At 45.4% G+C, this 21,829-nt stretch overlaps 1 protein-coding gene across 2 annotated transcripts in view; it reads left to right on the forward strand.

Moving 5' to 3' along the window:
- The window catches only part of ZRANB3 (zinc finger RANBP2-type containing 3), a 271,436-nt gene that overhangs the window by 157,337 nt on the left and 92,270 nt on the right, over positions 1–21,829 (forward strand). For both annotated transcript variants that reach the window (XM_040440742.1, XM_040440743.1), the window contains 3 exons: positions 9,075–9,194; positions 14,560–14,679; positions 21,378–21,557. In XM_040440742.1, the coding sequence (XP_040296676.1) occupies positions 9,075–9,194; positions 14,560–14,679; positions 21,378–21,557 (420 nt within the window). The remainder of the gene's footprint in view (positions 1–9,074; positions 9,195–14,559; positions 14,680–21,377; positions 21,558–21,829) is intronic.

Consider the following 21,829-nt stretch of genomic DNA (forward strand, 5'->3'; position numbering starts at 1 on the left):
CAGCAGAGGGTGAGTGGACCCCTCCCAGAGGCCGGGAGGGGAGGGGCCGGGTACAGGTTAAAAGGCTTGTGCCTGCAAGCGGCCGTGTCTTTTTCTCAAGGGGGGTCACATCGTGCCATGTGTTTAGAGGGACCTGCAAACTGCTGACATCACTGCCTCCCATGTGAATACAGCTAAGAACTCATCACAACCCAAAGGACTCCTTACCTGGTAAACTGACTTTTGTTCCACAATATTGATTAGATTTAGATTTCTTTTGTTCATTCACTTGGCATTTTGTTAATTAATGGTAAAAAATAAACTATTATCACTTTTATCTTCTCGAGTACTTTTACTTTGCAGCATTTTTCCTCCCTTGCCCATATCCTTTGCACAGTCCTTTATACATATATATAATCACTTTTGGAACTGCTTTCCTCCGCTCCTGCGATTGGGATTGGTCGGGCTCCTGTGATGCATATTTATACATGTGTATAACAAAAGGCTAAAAGGCACAATGTATGTTTTTCGTTATTTTGTCTATGCTGTATATATTAAATCTGCTGAGCATTATGTTGGTACTGCTTTCCGCGTTAGTCGCCTTTTCATCTAGAGCTATGTCCCGATCCTGCAGATTCACTTTTTGCCGTGACACTTGAAACAATTTTTTTTCTTCGAACTTTTCAAGCTATTTAAAAACTTTTTGAAAAAAAAATTGCCTCTCAAGACAAAATACATAGTCCATTGCATACGTTCTGCACTTGCTCCTGTTTTTTTTTTTTTTTCCTTTCCTCCCTTAAAACAACAGCTTTTTGCCAAACCAGATGCTATTTCTTGAGGCAAAAAGACCCAAACACCCACCAAAGGTTTATGACTCAGTGTTGCCATGGAAACTGTGCTGCTTCTAATAACGGCGCGTTTTAGATTAGCAGACAACAATGTATCTCTATGAGGAGATGTCACCGCGCCGGCACCATGGGGAGTTACCTCTCCACATTACCTGCAGACAAATCACTCCTAACGATCACATTTACTATTAATACACTTAGCGCTGGAGAACATAAGTGTAAATTGATTATATCAGTATCTGAAGCCGGCTATTATTGGCAGCCTGCTTTAATGTGACTTCACACACACTGTGTATTAAAATTGTGCAATTTAGGTGATATATAGCCGACGCGCTTCCTTTATTTCTGAGCTCCTGCGTCGTTTCTGTCACCGCCTAAATGGAAGATTGAAGAAAGTAAGAATTAACTTTTTTGTGCCACTTCTTCCAACCATCACTTAAAGGGGTCACCCAGGAGTATGATATTAATAGTCTATCCTCAGAATAGGTCATCAGTATCTGATGGGTGGGGGTCTGACTCCCGGAATCCCCCCGTTGATCGTCTGTTTGAAGAGGCCGCGGCGCTCCACTCTGTTGACAGCACAGCGCCGCTGATTGTGTAGTGGCTATCCTTGGTGTGACGAATACCGCACCTCGCTGCCGCCGGGCGTCAAATACGTAGAGCCAGTGAGATACGGTATAGTCACTTGTTACCAAGGCGTGACGTTACACTGTCCCTGAGGAGCAGATAAGGTCAGCTTGGTACAGTGTTCACAGACTCCTCCTGTCCACACGGGCACAGAGAGGCAACAAGCTGAGGGAGCCTTTTCACTGCCCTAGTGAAACAGCGCTTCCTCAGCCCGGAAAGACTGCCACCAGCTTCTCGTTTGATATAAACCTGGTCCGCTAACTGGATTATATAGGGTGAGAAACCAACCCTCAGTAGCGTATAACTATGCCGTAACACGGACAAGGGGATTCGTGATCGAGATACCAGAACAGCACAAGATTAAATTATATATTTACGGCTCACTAAACATAACACTATACACACAAAGAATATATACAGTGGTCTGAGGTTACAAACACAGATGATAGGGTACAACCAGGGTTAAGCAGAACAAAAGTCAGTTTACCAGGTATATGAGTCCTTTGGGTTGTGATGAGTCTTTAGCTGTAGTCACATGGGAGGCAGTGATGTCAGCAGTTTGCAGGTCCCTCTAAACACATGGCACGATGGGAACCCCCCTTCAGAGAAAAGACGCGCCCGCTTGCTAGCACAAGCCTTTTGACCTGTAGCCGGCCCCTCCACTACCGACCTCTGGGAGGGGTCCACTCCCCCTCTTCTGGGGCTGGCAGCAAATGAGTCACAAAACCGATTAGGGCTCATGGCTCCAGATCAGAATGTCGCAGGGAGGTGGTTCTGGGACCAATGGATCCGCCTGTGTTTCGGGTACCAGTAGAGTCCAAGAATGGTACCGTTATTTGGTTTCTGTGGGGAGATATGTATATCTCCCCCCCCCCCCCCCCGGCATCCCACCACCAAACTATGACCACGGGCCTGTTCATCGTGGCCACAGGGACACAAATATGTATCTGGTTTATGCCTGTGATGGACGGGCGATACATAATTCCTTATGAATCGCTGATTCCATGATGTCTATTTGATTGAAGTGGTGAATGGCGTAGATTCCCTGCAGAGAAGTTTTCCTGTTCCATTAGCTGGCTGAAGTAGGTGCTATGTGTAAGCGAGTGGCTTGTTTGAAGCCAGGACCCCCTGCGGTGCTCCTCCCTCTGCCATCAGACAGCAGATGGCTGCTGTGAGAACATGGCTGACATTAAAGGGGTTCTGCAGTTTGTTTAAACTGATGATCTATCCTCTGACCGGCGAGGGTCTGACACCCGGGACCCCTGCCGATCAGCTGTGTGAGAAGGCAGCGGCGCTCTAGCAGCGCCGTGGCCTTCTCACTGTTTACCGCTGGCCCAGTGACGTCACGACTAGTATCAATTGGCCTGGGCGCGGCTAAGCTCTGTTCACTTGAATGGAGCTTAGCCCCACCCAGGCCAGTTAATACTAGTCGTGACGTCACTGGGCCAGCAGTAAACAGTGAGGAGGCCACAGCGCTGCTGGAGCACCGCTGCCTTCTCATACAGCTGATCGGCGGGGGTCCCGGGTGTCAGACCCCCGCCGGTCAGATGGATAGATCATCAGGTTAAGCAAACTGCAGAATCCCTTTAAATAATAATCAATATTCCTCACACTTGTTATTGCAGCCCAGGCCAATTCACTTGAGCTGCGCCTAGGCCGTGTGATGGGCGAACGAGGCGTCTAAGGCCTAGAAAGAGGCCAAGGTATTCTACGCAGCTTTGCTGCTTCTTCTGACAGAGTGCAGGGGTGCTGGGAGTCGGACCCCCATCGATCATATATTGATGAGCGGTCATTAGTGTTGTACTAAATGACATCATTGTCCTTTATTTTTAGTGCTGATCAAATGGAATACTGTATACATTGCAAATACGTAACTCATTAAAGTGGTATTCCGGTTATATTTATTAATTATACTCACTTCTATAGCGCTACTATATTCCGCAGCGCTTTACAGACATTAGCGTCAAGCTGTCCCCAATGGGGCTCAGAATCTAAGTTCCCTTTCAATATAACAGGTAATCTCCTATCCACAGGATATAACTATCAGATCGGTGGGACCCCCACTGATCACGAGAACTGGGTCCCCGTAACCTGTGGAGCCCCCTGAAATGGACGGAGCGACTGGCTGGAAATGTGTGCCACTACTCCATTCATTTCTGCAGGAGCGCAAGTGAAAGCCGAGCGCTGCACTAACTGGAATACCCCTTCAAAGGGGTTGTCCCATGAAAAATATTCCACAGTTTTCTAACCTACACCTGGATCTGAATAATTTTATAATTACATTGTTAAATCTCCTTACCCTCACGCTGCGCACGCACAGATTGTAAAATCTCCTTACCCTCACTACACAGCGTGCTTCAGATTCATTGCTGGCTGGTTTCAATCCGCGCTTGCGCAGTGTGAGGGTGAGGAGATTTAACAAGACAAAAGACCGTCCGATCTCCTTACCCCTGAGAGCGCACGCGTGGGGTCCGTCCGCGCGACCATGAGTCAACGCTCACTGTAATTTTACCTTACCCATGCCCTGGTACTGCGCATGCGTGGAAGCGCCGTGCCGTGGTACTGCGCTTGTGCGGAGGCGCACACCCCCGGAAGTCACGTGGGGTAAGGGAATCTGACGATTTAAGGTTTTCTGACAGAACACCGGCACCCCAATAGAAATGCCTATTCTTGTCTGCAGCTGCGGACAAGAATAGGACATGTTCTATTTTTTTTTGCAGAGCCGTGGACAGGAAGTTCGGGGCCGCAGACCGGAAATACGGATGCGGACAGCACACTGTGTGCTGTCCGCATCTTTTCCGTCTCCATTGAAAATGAATGGGTCCGCATCCATTCTGCATATTTGCGGAACGGATCCGGACCCAAAGTGCGGACGTGTGAATGGACCATTATCGTAAGGCGCTGAGGATTTTCCTTTTACGTTTCAGTTTCATGAACGAACACTGAAGAAACGCGATGCGACGCGACTGTTAAAACTCTGCTTAACGTATTAAAGCTTCTCCAAAATTCTTTCTATCATGTAAATGAGATTGGTACCGGGAGATGAGGAGTTCACATCTTAAAAGAGCCGCGTCGCCCATGAATCCCGACGCGACCCCAGTTCACGTCCAAATCTCCCTAAACCGTTATTTGATCGCCTCAAACGCTCGTCTTATCGCCGTGAATAATTAACGTCCCCCCTTTACGGTTTTGTGTATTAAATGTGACACATTGTTAGTGCCAGATGAAATTATCATGAGGGGCCGAGGCTCGGTGTGTTTCGCGCCCGCGGTTTAATGAGGGCATTACACAGAATATTTTATTAAAGCATTTGTTCGTCTCCTTTTTGAGGATTCTCGTGGACTGCAGCCGTAACCCCTTAGGCGCCGCAGAGAGGCACGCATGGTGTCCACTGCAGAGCGGTGCGGGGAGAGAGCAGGCTCACAGGGGTTAATGCTCGTTAATAGCTTGTCCCGTCACTTTGGAGCTGGAGCCGTCTCCAGGGGTTACTGCGGTAAGCAGTAAATTATTCATTACTAATTAAAATCCATGACACCATTGATACCTTCTCTATACTGGTGGATACCAGGACGTATATACCTAGAATTCCCTTCGTTTCATCCAATGCATTAAGACTGACATGACCTCCCCGACCTCTTCTTCTACCGCCCGCCTTTCCCGCTTAGATTGTGCGTCTCATCTTTTAATAAACAGTAGAAAAAAAAACTTCCAGATTTCATGAAGCTTCTAATATTAATGACGTCACTACAGTAAATAATGGCACAGGTATCAAATAGCACGCTGCGTGAAAAATGTGGTCTTCCTTGCGCCACCAGAAAAAATGGCACACAGCTTTAGCACATTTCTCGTCGCTTTTTTTTTTATTTAACAGTGCCCCTTTTTTTCCCTCAATACTTAAACGGAAAACTGTTGACATAGGCAACACATAATAAATATGTTGCATGTCGATAGCTCTGCACCTCAGTAAGGGTTCTTTTACACTTGCGTTGTGAGGATCCGGCAGGCAGTTCCATCGTCGGAACTGCCTGCCGGATCCGGAAATCGGTATGCAAACAGATATCATTTGTACACAGATCCGGATGCAGATCCGTCTGACAAATGTATTGAAATTCCGGATCCGTCTCTCCGGAAATCTGTGTCATCCGGAAAAACTGATCCGGTATTAATTTTTTTTTTTGCATTTTCAAAGGTCTGCGCATGCGCAGACCGGGAAACCGGATCCGGCATTAATACATTTCAATAGGAATTAATGCTGGATCCGGCATTCCGGCAAGTGTTCCAGAATTTTGGCCAGAGAAAATACCGCAGCATGCTGCGGTATTTTCTCCGGCCAAATACCGTAAAGGGGGTGAAATGAAGACCTCCTGATGCATCCTGAACGGATTGCTCTCCATTCAGAATGCACTAGGATAAAACTGAATAATTTTTTTCCGGTATTGAGCCCCTAGGACGGAACTCCATACCGGAAAAGAATAACGCTAGTAAGGCAGATATAGGCTTGAGTGCAAAGGAAAAGTTCCCATTCACTGACTGCAAGCAGAGATTTGTATATAGATATAACTTGGGATCAGTACAGGATAAGTAATGTAATGTATGTACACAGTGACTCAACCAGCAGAATAGTGAGTGCAGCTCTGGAGTATAATACCGGATGTAACTCAGCATCAGTACAGGATAAGTAATGTACTATATGTACACAGTGACTCCACCAGCAGAATAGTGAGTGCAGCTCTGGAGTATAATACCGGATGTAACTCAGGATCAGTACAGGATAAGTAATGTAAATGTATGTACATAGTGACTGCACCAGCAGAATAGTGAGTGCAGCTCTGGAGTATTATACAGGATGTAACTCAGGATCAGTACAGGATAAGTAATGTATGTACAGAGTGACTGCACCAGCAGAATAGTGAGTGCAGCTCTGGAGTATAATGCAGGATGTAACTCGGGATCAGTACAGGATAAGTAATGTAATGTATGTACACAGTGACTCCACCAGCAGAACAATGAGTGCAGCTCTGGAGTATAATACAGGATATAACTCAGGATCAGTACAGGATAAGTAATGTAATGTATGTACACAGTGACTGCACCAGCAGAATAGTGAGTGCAGCTCTGGAGTATAATACAGGATGTAACTCAGGATCAGTACAGGATAAGTAATGTATGTACACAGTGACTGCACCAGCAGAATAGTGAGTGCAGCTCTGGAGTATAATACAGGATGTAACTCAGGATCAGTACAGGATAAGTAATGTAATGTATGTACACAGTGACTGCACCAGCAGAATAGTGAGTGCAGCTCTGGAGTATAATACAGGATGTCACTCAGGATCAGTACAGGCTAAGTAATGTATGTACACAGTGACTGCACCAGCAGAATAGTGAGTGCAGCTCTGGAGTATAATACAGGATGTAACTCTGGATCAGTACAGGATAAGTAATGTATGTACACAGCGAGATAACATAGATTGGATGTCCCCAACCTTTTGTATGTTGTGAGCCACATTTAACTTTCAACGATGGTCAGGAGCAACAGGCAATTCAAAAATAGAGGATAGACATTTTGAATGTGGAGAAACAAAAAACATGAAATTGCAAACATTTGCTGACAGACATTTCAGTGTGAAATGTAACACTATATACACTGCTCAAAAAAATAAAGGGAACACTTAAACAACACAATGTAACTCCAAGTCAATCACACTTCTGTGAAATCAAACTGTCCACTTAGGAAGCAACACTGAGTGACAATCAATTTCACATGCTGTTGTGCAAATGGGATAGACAACAGGTGGAAATTATAGGCAATTAGCAAGACACCCCCAATAAAGGAGTGGTTCTGCAGGTGGTGACCACAGACCACTTCTCAGTTCCTATGCTTCCTGGCTGATGTTTTGGTCACTTTTGAATGCTGGCGGTGCTTTCACTCTCGTGGTAGCATGAGACAGAGTCTACAACCCACACAAGTGGCTCAGGTAGTGCAGCTTATCCAGGATGGCACATCAATGTGAGCTGTGGCAAGAAGGTTTGCTGTGTCTGTCAGCGTAGTGTCCAGAGCATGGAGGCGCTACCAGGAGACAGGCCAGTACATCAGGAGACGTGGAGGAGGCCGTAGGAGGGCAACAACCCAGCAGCAGGACCGCTACCTCCGCCTTTGTGCAAGGAGGAACAGGAGGAGCACTGCCAGAGCCCTGCAAAATGACCTCCAACAGGCCACAAATGTGCATGTGTCTGCTCAAACGGTCAGAAACAGACTCCATGAGGGTGATATGAGGGCCCGACGTCCACTGGTGGGGGTTGTGCTTACAGCTCAACACCGTGCAGGACGTTTGGCATTTTCCAGAGAACACCAATATTGGCAAATTCGCCACTGGCGCCCTGTGCTCTTCACAGATGAAAGCAGGTTCACACTGAGCACATGTGACAGACGAGACAGAGTCTTGAGACGCCGTGGAGAACGTTCTGCTGCCTGCAACATCCTCCAGCATGACCGGTTTGGCATTGGGTCAGTAATGGTGTGGGGTGGCATTTCTTTGGAGGGCCGCACAGCCCTCCATGTGCTCGCCAGAGGTACCCTGACTGCCATTAGGTACCGAGATGAGATCCTCAGACCCCTTGTGAGACCATATGCTGGTGCGGTTGGCCCTGGGTTCCTCCTAATGCAAGACAATGCTAGACCTCATGTGGCTGGAGTGTGTCAGCAGTTCCTGCAAGACGAAGGCATTGATGCTATGGACTGGCCCGCCCATTCCCCAGACCTGAATCCAATTGAGCACATCTGGGACATCATGTCTCGCTCTATCCACCAACGTCACGTTGCACCACAGACTGTCCAGGAGTTGGCAGATGCTTTAGTCCAGGTCTGGGAGGAGATCCCTCAGGAGACCGTCCGCCACCTCATCAGGAGCATGCACAGGCGTTGTATGGAGGTCATACAGGCACGTGGAGGCCACACACACTACTGAGCCTCATTTTGACTTGTTTTAAGGACATTACATCAAAGTTGGATCAGCCTGTAGTGTGTTTTTCCACTTTAATTTTGAGGGTGACTCCAAATCCAGACCTCCATGGGTTGAAAAATTTGATTTCCATTTTTTTATTTTTGTGTGATTTTGTTGTCAGCACATTCAACTATGTAAAGAACAAAGTATTTCAGAAGAATATTTAATTAATTCAGATCTAGGATGTGTTATTTTTGTGTTCCCTTTATTTTTTTTAGCAGTGTGTATATATATATATATATATATATATATATATATATATATATATATATATATATAGCATAGCATCCAAATTGGCACTGTTTGGTGGCAAATCTAGGCTAGGTCTAGTACATATGGTGATAACTCAGGATTCCCACGGTGAGCCAGAAAGCAGGGGGTTCTGAGCCACTGATTGGAGACCACTGACATTGATTATCTCTACATGTAAACTATTATTTAGTTTACACATTCTGTAGTGATTATTGTCATCGCCAGTACTAGTTTAGACGTTTTACATTCTTTTCTCTTCGAATATCATCATTGACTTGATGTCTTGAGTGAGTTTCTCGCAGTGCCGTCTTTTCTCCCAGTTTCAATTTATAATGTCAGAATGATAAATTCTTGTGTTTTCCAGGCTGGAGCCGTGAAAGATTACATTAAAATGATGTTAGAAAATGAGAAGCTGAAGTTCCTGGTGTTCGGGCACCATCTCTCCATGCTCCAGGCCTGCACAGAGGCCGCCATCGAGAGCAAGGTAAGGGAAGCAGCAGAACCTTTAGCAAACCTGGGCTAGGTGTGAAATCAACGTAGGGGATGGACCTAAACCCACCTAAGTCACCAGCACCAGCCTTTCAGAAGGCTCCGTCCTTAGTGGTGGAGGAAGTGTGACCTTCTCTTGCACCAGTGATGGCACCATCTGCTTTGTTAGGCTACCGTCACATCTTCGTTTTCCTTTCCGGTATTGAGATCCATCATAGGATCTCAAAACCGGAGGAAAAGGCTTCAGTTTTGTCCCCATTCATTGTCAATCAGACAAAACTGAACGGAGCTGAACAAAGTGCCCCAGAATGCATTCAGTTCCGTTTGGTTGCATTCCCATGCCGGGCACAAAACCGCTGCAAGCTGCAGCGTTTTGGTGTGCGTCATGGGATACTGATAAAGACTGCAGTAAAACCATGGTCAATGGATCCGTTTATTTATTTTTGTGTCTAAACAAAGGGATCCGTCCGCATAGACTTACATTGTGTTTCATGCCGGATCCGTTTTTTTTCCCAGACACGTCTTGTTCATTTTAGAGATAATACAACCGGATCCGTTCTGAAAGGATGCAGCCAGTTGTATTATAACGGAAGCGTATTTTGCTGTATAATAGGTCTAAAGCACACAAGATGGCGGTCTCCAGTGCGTGCACGGTCTCTTTAATTATGCAAGACAGCTTTCCTTATGTTCATATTTACTAAGAAAAACTGTGCCTGAATGCCTCAGGGGAGATGGTGAAGTCGTAATTGAAGGTGATTTCAGCCCATTAATGGCTCGGCGATGCACGGTGTCAAAGAACGACAGTCAATAAAGTGCTAGTGACAGTTTAATTAATAAGCACCTTAAAATGGAAGCTCTGCGTGGCAGGACCTTGGTATATTTCTCGAACGTGTCCTCAGTCCGGAACTTCCTTTGTGTTTAACCTCATTATTTGTATTGATCGGTTTCCCCGGCAAAAATCAGTATACTGTGCATGGTACGGTGTAAAGCGGGATCTTTCAGTCGTATCCTTTTCTGTTCTTTGTGCCTAGGTTTCTTCGTATGTGTGGTTCCTTGTAGACCTAAAAATCCCTCCTATAAGAGACAGATGTACAGGTCCTTCTCAAAAAATTAGCATATTGTGATAAAAATCATTATTTTCTGTAATGTACTGATAAACATTAGACTTTCATATATTTTAGATTCATTACACACAACTGAAGTAGTTCAAGCCTTTTCTTGTTTTAATATTGATGATTTTGGCATACAGCTCATGAAAACCCAAAATTCCTATCTCAAAAAATTAGCATATCATGAAAAGGTTCTCTAAACGAGCTATTAACGTAATCATCTGAATCAACTAATTAACTCTAAACACCTGCAAAAGATTCCTGAGGCTTTTAAAAACTCCCAGCCTGGTTCATTACTCAAAACCGCAATCATGGGTACGACTGCCGACCTGACTGCTGTCCAGAAGGCCATCATTGACACCCTCAAGCAAGATGGTAAGACACAGAAAGAAATTTCTGAACGAATAGGCTGTTCCCAGAGTGCTGTATCAAGGCACCTCAGTGGGAAGTCTGTGGGAAGGAAAAAGTGTGGCAGAAAACGCTGCACAACGAGAAGAGGTGACCGGACCCTGAGGAAGATTGTGGAGAAGGACCGATTCCAGACCTTGGGGGACCTTCGGAAGCCACCGTGTACAGGCGTGTGCAGGAAATGGGCTACAGGTGCCGCATTCCCCAGGTCTAGCCACTTTTGAACCAGAAACAGCGGCAGAAGCGCCTGACCTGGGCTACAGAGAAGCAGCACTAGACTGTTGCTCAGTGGTCCAAAGTACTTTTTTCGGATGAAAGCAAATTTTGCATGTCATTCGGAAATCAAGGTGCCAGAGTCTGGAGGAAGACTGGGGAGAGGGAAATGCCAAAATGCCTGAAGTCCAGGGTCAAGTACCCACAGTCAGTGATGGTCTGGGGTGCCATGTCAGCTGCTGGTGTTGGTCCACTTTGTTTTATCAAGGGCAGGGTCAATGCAGCTAGCTATCAGGAGATTTTGGAGCACTTCATGCTTCCATCTGCTGAAAAGCTTTATGGAGATGAAGATTTCATTTGGCAGCACGACCTGGCACCTGCTCACAGTGCCAAAACCACTGGTAAATGGTTTACTGACCATGGTATTACTGTGCTCAATTGGCCTGCCAACTCTCCTGACCTGAACCCCATAGAGAATCTGTGGGATATTGGGAAGAGAAAGTTGAGAGACGCAAGACCCAACACTCTGGATGAGCTTAAGGCCGCTATCGAAGCATCCTGGGCCTCCATAACACCTCAGCAGTGCCACAGGCTGATTGCCTCCATGCCACGCCGCATTGAAGCAGTCATTTCTGCAAAAGGATTCCCGACCAAGTATTGACGGCATAACTGAACTTAATTATTTGAAGGTTGACTTTTTTTGTATTAAAAACACTTTTCTTTTATTGGTCGGATGAAATATGCTAATTTTTTGAGATAGGAATTTTGGGTTTTCATGAGCTGTATGCCAAAATCATCAATATTAAAACAAGAAAAGGCTTGAACTACTTCAGTTGTGTGTAATGAATCTAAAATATATGAAAGTCTAATGTTTATAGGTACATTACCGAAAATAATGAACTTTATCACAATATGCTAATTTTTTGAGAAGGACCTGTATATAGTGAGGGGGACAATAGGGATTAACCATTATAGCATTACCTTCCCGGGGTCCACTCAGCAGGGCATTTGGATGTCATTGAGGGGCGCTTGGGATCCCTTGCTGCGAGCCAATGCCTTGAGCCACTGACAGGTGGTCGCCATTCATATACGGAACTAGAAAAGTTGGAAATGGAGAAAACATTCCAGGAGTTCATGATATGACAACAAAGATGAAAATATAAAAGAAGGTGCATAAAAACAGTCCTTTATTCTTCACTTAAAAAAAGCAATCCGGCAGGAGCGCGACATGCAAGCTTCACGGACACAGGAGCGGCGGCGGCTGTTTCACGCTGACTTGCGCTCCGTCTGGCCTCTGACTTCACTGCGCTAGCGTGCGTCAGTATTTATTGACACAGCTCTTGGTTGTCGTAGCAACCTAGACGCTTGTCAAATAATCCAAATTACATAAAACAAAATAATTGCGACAGCACAAAGCAGGCAAACAAATAAATAGTGGCAGTAAGGAACTTGTCAATCAAAGACGCTCGAGTCGTTCCTGTCCTTCAGTCCAAGAGGACCGAGTGCGGCTGCCTTCATGATCCACCTGGCCTCGCTCCTTAGGAGTGCGCTGTGCCTATCACCCCCCAAAGGGCATACTCGGCTCCAACTCAATCCCTGCAAATGTAAGGCAGTGCTTATTGTCAACCAATTATTAGCCCCCCTGGGACATATTCTGCTTCTGACCAATTTATCTTTGATAGTGTGGCACCTTCTGAAGGCTATTATCGGTCTACTTGCAGTAAAACTAGATAAACTGGGTTCGTCCTTTAGGATGTCCCAGTTTTCATAGATGGTGCGTTTTATCGACTCTTCTAATGGGCTATATTTAAATGTGAACACGAACCTATCTTTTTTTGTTATTGTGCATGCTACGTTTTGCCCTGCTAAGGAGTTCCTCTTGTGAAAAGGATCCTGCTTTCTTCCTAGCAACTTCTATTTCTTTTTCAGCATACCCTCTGCAAAGCAGTCTGTTCTTCAACTCCTCGGACTGTCTAACCTATCCCTCCCGTGTGCTATTGGTTCTTCTGAGTCGGACAAACTGGCTATATGGGACGGATTTTTTGACACTGTTGGGGGGGAAAGCTATTGAAATGCATTAGGGAATTAGTAGCTTACGGTTTACCATAACCAGTAGTTTGCAAACTGCCTTCCTGGACGGATGTGAACCCATCTAAAAATTCCAGGGAGGTCCCTCCGAAATTCAAAGAGAACTTCATATTCATATCATTGTTGTCTAAGTAAGCGACAAAGTCCCTACATTGCATTTCAGTGCCTGACCATATAATGAAGATGTCATCGATATACCGTAAAAAAAAGTTGGATGTACTGTGCAAAAAGATTGTCCAATGAAAACACATATCTGTCCTCAAACACCGCCAAAAATAAATAGTCATATGTGCAGGATACAGGGGTACCCATCGCTGTACCAACTCTTTGCCTCTACCACTGCTCGCCAAATTTAAAGGTGTTATTAGTGAGGATAAACATAAGTGTTTCCCTGACTAATTTCAAGTAAGTGACACTTTTCTCAGTTTTGTGTAAGATCTTACAGGCAGCCTCCACTCCAGCAATATGAGGTATGCGTCTGTTAAGGCTCTCCACATCTAGCGACACCAGGTTGAGTCCCTCCCGCCACTCAAAAGTGTTGATGGCGGGGAGGAAATCACCGGTGTCACTAAGATAAGTGGGAGCACTAGAAAGGAGGGGTCTAAGTAGCCAGTCTATATATTTAGACAGGGACTCGGTGACGGACCCGATGCCCGCAACAATCGGGCGACCGGGGGGTGTTTTGAGCGATTTGTGAACTTTGGGGACTCATCCATTAATCAATATCAAGAATCTCCCCGTGCTTCAGGAAATCCGCCATGCTCCCCCTCCTCATTGTCATGTGCCTGGCAGTAAGACAACTGGCTGTAGCAGGAGCCTCCCCCCCCATCCTATCCACAGTAGAACAAAAGGATTTTGGGGTTTGTTAAGGCTGCTTTCATTTGACCTGTTCACAGGTTGTGTGTGGCATTCAACGGAGCAATACCAGACACAACCCATGGACCAGTGTGGTGCTGTTTCTGATTGAAAGCCATTTTTGTAATACTGGAAAATCCCATTCAGCCATGGTCCCTTGTCTATGCCTCGCTCCTTTAGCAAATCTTCAGTCAAAAATGGAAGATGACCCCCCCCCCTGTGATCTCTGCAGGATTTCTGCAAGGCTGATTGTGTGTGGATCCTGCAGACAGACAAACATCGGGGGCAAGATTATCCCCTGTTTAGGCCTTGTGCCTATTACCGTGTGTGTTTTGCGGTCCGCAAACCATGGATGTTCTATCTTTTTTGCGGGCTGACGGAACAAGCAAAAGGTTGCGGACAGTGCACGGTGTGTGTTCTCTGCATCTTTTGCCGCCACATTCAAATGAATCAGTCTGCATCTGATTTGCGGTTGTGGTCGCTGCATGGGAAATGAGTGGTCAGCAGCATCTAATCCTGGCAACATCTTCTCTAGATTTGGGGGTTTTGGACGACCTCGTTGGCACTTAGATTAAAGGGCTTTCCATGATGAGCTGATTTTGCCACTCCAAGGGAAATGATGATTTGGAGATACTGCTTTGTTCATTTTTATTTTATATATATTTTTTGCGCTCACTTATATTTCAGGCCCGTTACATTCGAATTGACGGCAGCGTGCCATCTGCTGAGAGGATCCACCTGGTTCACCAGTTCCAGAGCGACCCGGACACCCGCGTAGCTATTCTTAGCATCCAAGCTGCCGGACAGGTGAGAAGCAAATGACTCTTTGTTCATTCTGCAGTTTTATTCGAATTTTTTATTTTTTTGCTATGCATTATGTCATAATAATAATAATAAAAAAAAAAAGAGAATTAACCACTTAAGGACCACAGGTTTATACCCCCCTAAAGACCAGGCCCTTTTTTACAAATCGGCACTACACTACTTTCACCGTTTATTGCTCGGTCATGCAACTTACCACCCAAATGAATTTTACCTCCTTTTCTTCTCACTAATAGAGCTTTCATTTGGTGGTATTTCATTGCTGCTGACATTTTTACTTTTTTTGTTATTAATCGAAATTTAACGATTTTTTTGCAAAAAAATGACATTTTTCACTTTCAGTTGTAAAATTTTGCAAAAAAAAACGAGATCCATATAGAAATTTTGCTCTAAATTTATAGTTCTACATGTCTTTGATAAAAAAAAAATGTTTGGGTAAAAAAAAAATGGTTTGGGTAAAAGTTATAGCGTTTACAAACTATGGTACAAAAATGTGAATTTCCGCTTTTTGAAGCAGCTCTGACTTTCTGAGCACCTGTCATGTTTCCTGAGGTTCTACAATGCCCAGACAGTACAAACACCCCACAAATGACCCCATTTCGGAAAGTACACACCCTAAGGTATTCGCTGATGGGCATAGTGAGTTCATAGAACTTTTTATTTTTTGTCACAAGTTAGCGGAAAATGATGATTTTTTTTTATTTTATTTTTTTTCCTACAAAGTCTCATATTCCACTAACTTGTGACAAAAAATAAAAACTTCCATGAACTCATTATGCCCATCACGAAATACCTTGGGGTCTCTTCTTTCCAAAATGGGGTCACTTGTGGGGTAGTTATACTGCCCTGGCATTCTAGGGGCCCAAATGTGTGGTAAGGAGTTTGAAATCAAATTCTGTAAAAAATGACCAGTGAAATCCGAAAGGTGCTCTTTGGAATATGGGCCCCTTTGCCCACCTAGGCTGCAAAAAAGTGTCACACATCTGGTATCTACGTACTCAGGAGAAGTTGAGGAATGTGTTTTGGGGTGTCATTTTACATATACCCATGCTGGGTGAGATAAATATCTTGGTCAAATGCCAACTTTGTATAAAAAAATGGGAAAAGTTGTCTTTTGCCAAGATATTTCTCTCACCCAGCATGGGTATATGTAAAATGACACCCCAAAACACATTCCCCACCTTCTCCTGAGTACGGAGATACCAGATGTGTGACACTTTTTTGCAGCCTAGGTGGGCAAAGGGGCCCATATTCCAAAGAGCACCTTTCGGATTTCACTCGTCATTTTTTACAGAATTTGATTTCAAACTCCTTACCACACATTTGGGCCCCTAGAATGCCAGGGCAGTATAACTACCCCACAAGTGACCCCATTTTGGAAAGAAGACACCCCAAGGTATTCCGTGAGGGGCATGGCAAGTTCCTAGAATTTTTTATTTTTTGTCACAAGTTAGTGGAAAATGATGATTTTTTTTTTTTTTTTTTTTTTCATACAAAGTCTCATATTCCACTAACTTGTGACAAAAAATAAAAACTTCCATGAACTCACTATGCCCATCAGCGAATACCTTGGGGTCTCTTCTTTCCAAAATGGGGTCACTTGTGGGGTAGTTATACTGCCCTGGCATTCTAGGGGCCCGAATGTGTGGTAAGGAGTTTGAAATCAAATTCTGTAAAAAATGACCTGTGAAATCCGAAAGGTGCTCTTTGGAATATGGGCCCCTTTGCCCACCTAGGCTGCAAAAAAGTGTCACACATCTGGTATCTCTGTATTCAGGAGAAGTTGAGGAATGTGTTTTGGGGTGTCTTTTTACATATACCCATGCTGGGTGAGATAAATATCTTGGTCAAATGCCAACTTTGTATAAAAAAATGGGAAAAGTTGTCTTTTGCCAAGATATTTCTCTCACCCAGCAGGGGTATATGTAAAATGACACCCCAAAACACATTCCCCACCTTCTCCTGAGTACGGGGATACCAGATGTGTGACACTTTTTTGCAGCCTAGGTGGGCAAAGGGGCCCATATTCCAAAGAGCACCTTTCGGATTTCACAGGTCATTTTTTACAGAATTTGATTTCAAACTCCTTACCACACATTTGGGCCCCTAGAATGCCAGGGCAGTATAACTACCCCACAAGTGACCCCATTTTGGAAAGAAGAGACCCCAAGGTATTCGCTGATGGGCATAGTGAGTTCATGGAAGTTTTTATTTTTTGTCACAAGTTAGTGGAATATGAGACTTTGTATGAAAAAAAAAAAAAAAAAAAAATCTGCATTTTCCACTAACTTGTGACAAAAAATAAAAAATTCTAGGAACTTGCCATGCCCCTCACGGAATACCTTGGGGTGTCTTCTTTCCAAAATGGGGTCACTTGTGGGGTAGTTATACTGCCCTGGCATTTTCCAGGGGCCCTAATGTGTGGTAAGTAGGTAAATGACCTGTGAAATCCTAAAGGTGCTCTTTGGAATGTGGGCCCCTTTGCCCACCTAGGCTGCAAAAAAGTGTCACACATGTGGTATCGCCGTATTCAGGAGAAGTTGGGGAATGTGTTTTGGGGTGTCATTTTACATATACCCTTGCTGGGTGAGAGAAATATCTTGGCAAAAGACAACTTTTCCCATTTTTTTATACAAAGTTGGCATTTGACCAAGATATTTCTCTCACCCAGCATGGGTATATGTAAAATGACACCCCAAAACACATTCCCCAACTTCTCCTGAGTACGGCGATACCAGATGTGTGACACTTTATTGCAGCCTAGATGCGCAAAGGTGCCCAAATTCCTTTTAGGAGGGCATTTTTAGACATTTGGATACCAGACTTCTTCTCACGCTTTGGGGCCCCTAGAATGCCAGGGCAGTATAAATACCCCACATGTGACCCCATTTTGGAAAGAAGACACCCCAAGGTATTCAATGAGGGGCATGGCGAGTTCATAGAAATTTTTTTTTTTTGGCACAAGTTAGCGGAAATTGATATTTTTAATTTTTTTCTCACAAAGTCTCCCTTTCCGCTAACTTGGGACAAAAATTTCAATCTTTCATGGACTCAATATGCCCCTCACGGAATACCTGGGGGTGTCTTCTTTCCGAAATGGGGTCACATGTGGGGTATTTATACTGCCCTGGCATTCTAGGGGCCCTAAAGCGTGAGAAGAAGTCTGGAATATAAATGTCTAAAAAATTTTACGCATTTGGTTTCCGTGAGGGGTATGTTGAGTTCATGTGAGATTTCATTTTTTGACACAAGTTAGTGGAATATGAGACTTTGTAAGAAAAAAAAAATAATAATTCCGCTAACTTGGGCCAAAAAAATGTCTGAATGGAGCCTTACAGAGGGGTGATCAATGACAGGGGGGTGATCAATGACAGGGGGGGTGATCAATGACAGGGGGGGTAATCAATGACAGGGGGGGGGATCAATGACAGGGGGGGTGATCAATGACAGGGGGGGGTGATCAATGACAGGGGGGGTGATCAATGACAGGGGGGGTGATCAATGACAGGGGGGGTGATCAATGACAGGGGGGGTGATCAATGACAGGGGGGTGATCAATGACAGGGGGGTGATCAATGACAGGGGGGGTGATCAATGACAGGGGGGTGATCAATGACAGGGGGGTGATCAGGGAGTCAATATGGGGTGATAACCACAGTCATTGATCACGCCCGTGTAAGGCTTCATTCAGACGTCCGTATGCGTTTTGCGGATCCGATCCATCTATCAGTGCATCCGTAAAAATCATGCGGACATCTGAATGGAGCTTTACAGGGGGGTAATCAATGACAGGGGGGTGATCAGGGAGTCTATATGGGGTGATCACCACAGTCATTGATCACGCCCCTGTAAGGCTTCATTCAGACGTCCGGATGCGTTTTGCGGATCCGATCCATCTATCAGTGGATCCGTAAAAATCATGCGGACATCTGAATGGAGCTTTACAGGGGGGTAATCAATGACAGGGGGGTAATCAATGACAGGGGGGTGATCAGGGAGTCTATATGGGGTGATCACCACAGTCATTGATCACGCCCCTGTAAGGCTTCATTCAGACGTCCGGATGCGTTTTGCGGATCCGATCCATCTATCAGTGGATCCGTAAAAATCATGCGGACATCTGAATGGAGCTTTACAGGGGGGTAATCAATGACAGGGGGGTAATCAATGACAGGGGGGTGATCAGGGAGTCTATATGGGGTGATCACCACAGTCATTGATCATGCCCCTGTAAGGCTTCATTCAGACGTCCGGATGCGTTTTGCGGATCCGATCCATCTATCAGTGGATCCGTAAAAATCATGCGGACATCTGAATGGAGCTTTACAGGGGGGTGATCAATGACAGGGGTGTAATCAATGACAGGGGGGTGATCAGGGAGTCTATATGGGGTGATAACCACAGTCATTGATCACGCCCCTGTAAGGCTTCATTCAGACGTCCGGATGCGTTTTGCGGATCCGATCCATCTATCAGTGCATCCGTAAAAATCATGCGGACATCTGAATGGAGCTTTACAGGGGGGTAATCAATGACAGGGGGGTGATCACCACAGTCATTGATCATGCCCCTGTAAGGCTTCATTCAGACGTCTGTATGCGTTTTGCGGATCCGATCCATCTATCAGTGCATCCGTAAAAATCATGCGGACATCTGAATGGAGCTTTACAGGGGGGTGATCAATGACAGGGGTGTAATCAATGACAGGGGGGTGATCAGGGAGTCTATATGGGGTGATCACCACAATCATTGATCATGCCCCTGTAAGGCTTCATTCAGACGTCCGGATGCGTTTTGCGGATCCGATCCATCTATCAGTGCATCCGTAAAAATCATGCGGACATCTGAATGGAGCTTTACAGGGGGGTGATCAGGGAGTCTATATGGGGTGATCACCACAGTCATTGATCATGCCCCTGTAAGGCTTCATTCAGACGTCCGGATGCGTTTTGCGGATCCGATCCATCTATCAGTGGATCCGTAAAAATCATGCGGACGTCTGAATGGAGCTTTACAGGGGGGTAATCAATGACAGGGGGGTAATCAATGACAGGGGGGTGATCAGGGAGTCTATATGGGGTGATCACCACAGTCATTGATCACGCCCCTGTAAGGCTTCATTCAGACGTCCGGATGCGTTTTGCGGATCCGATCCATCTATCAGTGGATCCGTAAAAATCATGCGGACGTCTGAATGGAGCTTTACAGGGGGGTGATCAATGACAGGGGGTGATCAGGGAGTCTATATGGGGTGATCAGGGGTGATCAGGGGCTAATAAGGGGTTAATAAGTGACGGGGGGGGGTGTAGTGTAGTGTAGTGGTGCTTGGTGCTACTTTACTGAGCTACCTGTGTCCTCTGGTGGTCGATCCAAACAAAGGGGACCACCAGAGGACCAGGTAGCAGGTATATTAGACGCTGTTATCAAAACAGCGTCTAATATACCTGTTAGGGGTTAAAAAAAACACATCTCCAGCCTGCCAGCGAACGATCGCCGCTGGCAGGCTGGAGATCAACTCTCTTACCTTCCGTTCCTGTGAGCGCGCGCGCCTGTGTGCGCGCGTTCACAGGAAATCTCGGCTCACGCGAGATGACGCCTATTGGCGTTAGCGTAGCCTGGGGGAGCCGCCGCAATGACGCCTTTCGGCGTTACAGTTGCGGGAAGTGGTTAATAAAAATTCAAGTAGTCATCATCTTTCGTGCAACTTTCTTTGGTCAGTCCCACCCTTTAAGGCACACGGAAAGGTGCTCTTCTGGGCGAGAGTAGCTTTTTGCCCCCCTCCATTGCTCCAGTGTACCCTTAGTCGGTATAGGCGTGCAGCATATCTGAAACAGATGTGCCCGAGGATCAGCCCTATTGTCGTATGTGTTTTTTTGTTTTTTGTTTTTTTTTCCTCTTCATGCATTATTTACCATGCATGTGATCCGGGTTACCGAAACCCCATTCACGTGTTTGGGTGAGGATTGAGGTGTGAAATGCGACCTGTGTGAACATTCCCTGATATAGACATGGACAGCGCCTCATCCTCTTAGGCTACTTTCACATCAGTGTTTTCCTATCCGGTATTGAGATACGTCATAGGATCGGAAAACCGGAGGAAAACGCTTCAGTTTTGTCTCCAGTCATTGGGGACAAAACTGAAGGGAACGGACACAAAAGCGCTTCAAGCGCCTCATGGGATGCAGAGCAAGACGGATCCGGCATGAAACACAATGTAAGTCAATGGTGGCAGATCCGTTTTCTCAGACACAAAAGAAAACAGATCCGGTGCCAATTGACTTACAATGGTTTTAGTGCTGAATCCGTCTGGGTCATTTTAGAGATAATACAACCGGGTCCATTCACAACGGGTGAAGCCTGTTGTATTATCCTAACGGAAGCAGATGTAAAAGTCGCTTTATAATATGTCTCCAGCACACAAGATGGCGGGCTCCAGTGTGTGCGCGCGGTTGCTTTATTTATGCAAGACAGCTTTCCTTATGTTCACATTTACCATGACGGATCCAGCAAAATGGCAGATGTGAAAGTATCCTGATCTTTCCCTAGTTATCACTGCATTGGTATTTCCATAGATGACGGATATATTGCAGTATTTATTATATATCCATATATACATACGCATTATTTGCTGAAGCATTTTTCTTCCCTGTCCCATTCCCCTTCCGTTCTTATCCTCGTTCTAGGGGCTGACACTCACGGCCGCCACACATGTCGTCTTTGCCGAGCTTTACTGGGATCCAGGTCACATCAACCAAGCCGAAGACAGAGCGCACCGCATCGGGCAGAGTAGCTCCGTGCACATCCATTATCTGATCGCCAAGGGGACCCTGGACACCCTGATGTGGGGCATGCTGAACAGGAAGGTAGCGCACTCCACATACAGCATAATGTAACGATCAGATATATATATAGCTCGACATTCATCCTCCTCACTCCCCTTAAATTGACTAATCTTAAAAGTATAAGATAGCACGGGTGAAAACCCCTCAGTTTTAATGAAGAGTGAGTCACAGAAAACATGTCATCTTTTCATAGTCGCACGCCCACTCTAGCTCCTATCGCCGCTTCAATTAATTTGGTAGCACTGTCATTCAACAAAGAGAAGATGAGGGGGGGGCACCGGCAAAAAAGGAAC

The sequence above is a fragment of the Bufo bufo genome, chromosome 7 (assembly GCF_905171765.1).
Source record: "Bufo bufo chromosome 7, aBufBuf1.1, whole genome shotgun sequence".
NCBI lineage: Eukaryota > Metazoa > Chordata > Amphibia > Anura > Bufonidae > Bufo > Bufo bufo.